The 3650-nt window shown below is 37.0% G+C and overlaps 1 protein-coding gene across 1 annotated transcript; it reads left to right on the top strand.

The window, feature by feature from the left end:
- The first annotated feature begins 999 nt into the window (after nucleotides 1–999).
- LOC141717466 (putative WRKY transcription factor 40) lies at nucleotides 1000–2883 on the top strand. The gene is made up of 4 exons (XM_074519554.1): nucleotides 1000–1311; nucleotides 1413–1472; nucleotides 1624–2088; nucleotides 2289–2883. The coding sequence occupies exons 1-4, from the start codon at nucleotides 1234–1236 to the stop codon at nucleotides 2664–2666; spliced, it is 981 nt and encodes a 326-aa protein (XP_074375655.1). The 5' UTR covers nucleotides 1000–1233; the 3' UTR covers nucleotides 2667–2883.
- The last annotated feature ends 767 nt before the right edge of the window (nucleotides 2884–3650 follow it).

The following is a 3650-nucleotide window of genomic DNA, read 5'->3' as shown; positions in this document are numbered from 1 at the left end:
CACAGTTCTCCGTCCCACGGAGAGTAATTTTTAAGCTCATAAGATTGCTTAATAAAAGAAATATATATAAACCTACCCATGACATGTTGATAGACCTGTACACATAACACATGCGTGGACCCTGGGTAAATTCCTCATGAGGGCGGCTTGACTTTGACCAAATGCATGATTTCAATTTTAGAAGGTTTTAACACACAAAGCCGACAAGACAAAACAATAGTTCTCCGTGTACAACAAAACAGAAGAAATGCATTTATTAATTTGACACGTGTACCTTTAATTTCAGAATTTTTCTTCACCACCACAACTTTTATATTCTTTTGTCAAATTGTATTTCAACATTAATAAATCAAAATATGAAAAACATAAGTTATTTTCAAACTAACTCAAAATAAAATCACTTCTGCCAGCGAAGTTCGGTAAGGTTGGCTTAGTAGGTTAAATAGAGGATAATTATTTTCATCGTCACATGTTCGAATTTCAGAAGAGAACAATTTATGATTATGCCTCCTGAATCAGAGCATGTCGCTTAAGTGCGGTTTATTTTGGTTCACGTGATTTGCAGGTCATTACGTGAGCCTGTGGGTTTACCTTAAGCGGCTTATCTTGGTTCACGTGATTTACAGGTTATCAAGTGAGTCCGTGGATTTACCCAGTACGCACCCAAGGATACTGGCTACGGGTTCCCTACGAAAAAAACCACTTCTAGTTTTTCGCTTTTAAAAATTTTTTTTGAATGCGAAATCAACTTCAATAGAATTACAAGCTCGAATTCGAATAAACTCGAATCTTTTATAAAGCATGAAAGGAAATAGATTATCTAAAGACATTTTATAATGTATGTAGATATTATTAACTAAGAAAGGACAAACATTATAAAAGAACATGCACGCACTTGAAACTTGAAAGTGTAAGAATGCTAATTTTCTATGACTACTTGAATCCACAAAATCCAACCCTACCCACTTACACAAATATTTGTATATAAACCACAATATTATACAGCCTGTTTCAAACTCATTCACAACCATTTCTCTCCTTCCTTGGTCTTTCCTTCTCTGTCAACACCTTGAAAGCCAGATCTCATCTCTTCTATTAAAAGTTCTATATATCCACCTTAGCATCTCTAGCTACTTTATTGTGGTGCATACACTAGACGCTTAGCTGTACGTTCAATCTGCTCAATCGTATCAATCGCTACAGTGTTTACGATAAGGTGTGAATCTGCATATAATGGAATATTCAAGTAGTTTTGTTGATACTTCTTTGGATCTTAATGCTAAGCCTCTTCAGCTCTTCAGCGAAACCCCGGTACGTATATTACTGTCAAGTTTATAGCCTGAGTATTATTTTTCTGTACGTCTGTCGTGAACTTGACCCGTTCTTATTTCTTGAATTTGTTTCTGTTTCAGAGACAACAAGTACAAAGCAGTTTTATTGATTTTGGAATCAGGACTTCTGTAAAAGAAGAGGTTAGTTTGACTGTTCTGTTAATGTTTTTATTTTTACCGAACCAGCCAATACTCGTAAGAGCAACTGACAACGAAGGGTGTGCTCATATCAGCTCCCTGGTCAATTTGAAATTTCTGATACTAATATGTTATCGATGTTTTGTTCCTGCAGAATAACGGAGCTTTGATAGAGGAACTGAACAGGGTGAATACAGAAAACAAGAAATTAACAGAAATGTTAACTGTCATGTGCGAGAACTACAACACGTTGAGAAACAATTTGACGGATTACATGAACAAGAATCCTGAATCGACAAAGAAGAGAAAAAGCGCGGAACGCAGCAGCAACACGTCTTGCATGATCAAGAACAATGCTAGCAGTGCAAAAAACAATGACAATTCAGAGAGTTGTTCAACTGATGAAGATCACAATTCGACAAAGAAACCAAAAGTAGAACATGTCAAAGCCAAGATCTCGAGGGTCTATTTTCGGAGTGAGGCATCTGATACTACAGGCTTAATAGTGAAAGATGGATATCAATGGAGAAAATATGGACAGAAAGTTACCAGAGATAATCCTTCTCCTAGAGCTTACTTTAAATGCTCGTACGCTCCTACTTGTCCCGTAAAGAAGAAGGTAAGCATGCAAAACCGCGCTAAATCTCCCATCTAATCGATTTTTTCACATTCTTACTGTTAAAGAGTATAAAATCATGTTCGGGCCTTCCTCTGCCACCTTAAGGTTTTAGAGCGACTGGTTACTTAACACTTACGATTCAAGAACACTACAATGACGTCGCTTTTAATAAATTGATTTTGATTTTTGTAATTTTTAAGGTTCAGAGGAGTATCGATGATCAATCTATATTGGTTGCGACATATGAAGGAGAGCACAGCCATCCGCAACCTGCAAAAGTGGAGCACAATGATTCGAGCTCTAAACAATGTGCAACACCAACCTCGCTTCCTTGCTCAACTTCTCTCAATTTATCAGCACCTACACTTACTCTCGACATGAAAAAATCGAAGTCCATAACCGAAGATGCCAACAGAAAAACTACTACTAAAAAAATTGATTCACCAGAGTTCCAACAGTTCTTAGTAGATCAAATGGCTTCGAGCTTAACAAAAGACCCGAGTTTTAAAGCAGCACTGGCAGCTGCAATATCAGGGAAAATTCTCCAGCAAAATCAGCAGAGAAACGGTGAACATTAATACGATCAAAAATACAAATTTTTGGATATTATAGCATTGTGTTTCTTGTTTTAGTTCAGAACAATTTCGAAAAGTGAAGGGGGGAAAGAGCATTGATGTAAATAGCATGTTCCAGAAGGTAGAATGGTTGATTTCTCAAGACAAATTGGTTGTTTAACGACAAAATGTATGCAGGCTGGCCCTGAGAAAATGAAGGCCCCAAGCAATTTGAATTTTTTGCCCAACTATTAATCAAAATCAAATCCATACAATTTCTTTTTCTGAATTTCTATCTTAAACCGTTTTTGGTGTTAGTTTGGAAAAAAGTGCCCCTAAAATATATCCTTCCTGTTAAATAACCAGTCATACTAAAACCTTAAGGTGGCAGAGGAAGACCCGAACAAGATCTTATACTCTTTAACACTCCCTACAGTCGTACGGAGTCCCTCCCTAAACCGAATTCTGATACCATGTTAAGTAACCAACCCGAATAAGATCTTTCTTCGTTGCCTCAATTCATTACCATAATCAGTTTGGCCTCGGGGCCGGCTCTGAATTGACGTATGCAAGTGTTTAATCATGGAGTTAGGCTGCTTATATGAAATGAGGAGTCCCAGAAGACTAGCTCAACTTAGCCAATGCTTTCTCTGGCCCTTTAAACAAAAAAGGATGTTGGATGACTTATAAGTGATCCACTCATGCATGTCACCCACTTACTTTTATGTCAATTTTGCATTATACTACTACATTTTTGCAAAGTACAAAAACATAACTTTCAGCCAAAGGAATAAACCTAGTGAGAATAATCAAATGTTCAATGATGGCAGATAATGATGTCATTTCAAAAATTAAAAGTAATATGTGCATTCGATATCTAGATTCCGTGCCACAAAGTAGAAAACCTTAAGGTGGGCACTAATTCGGATAAGTATCTAGCTGGCGGATGAGCTATGAAGGTATCACCTTCAATCCTAAAGGCTGGTGTTTATAGGAATTTATGGACCA

The sequence above is a fragment of the Apium graveolens genome, chromosome 4 (genome assembly GCF_009905375.1).
Source record: "Apium graveolens cultivar Ventura chromosome 4, ASM990537v1, whole genome shotgun sequence".
In the NCBI taxonomy this organism is placed as follows: domain Eukaryota; kingdom Viridiplantae; phylum Streptophyta; class Magnoliopsida; order Apiales; family Apiaceae; genus Apium; species Apium graveolens.
This window is presented reverse-complemented; position numbering and strand designations above follow the sequence as displayed.

Bases quoted from the DNA above. Each gene is read 5' to 3' on its own strand.
- LOC141717466 (XM_074519554.1), top strand. From the start codon at position 1,234: ATGGAATATTCAAGTAGTTTTGTTGATACTTCTTTGGATCTTAATGCT. The intron at 1,312-1,412 runs GTACGTATATTA...TTTCTGTTTCAG, and splicing joins AGCTCTTCAGCGAAACCCCG to AGACAACAAGTACAAAGCAG. The intron at 2,089-2,288 runs GTAAGCATGCAA...GTAATTTTTAAG, and splicing joins CTTGTCCCGTAAAGAAGAAG to GTTCAGAGGAGTATCGATGA.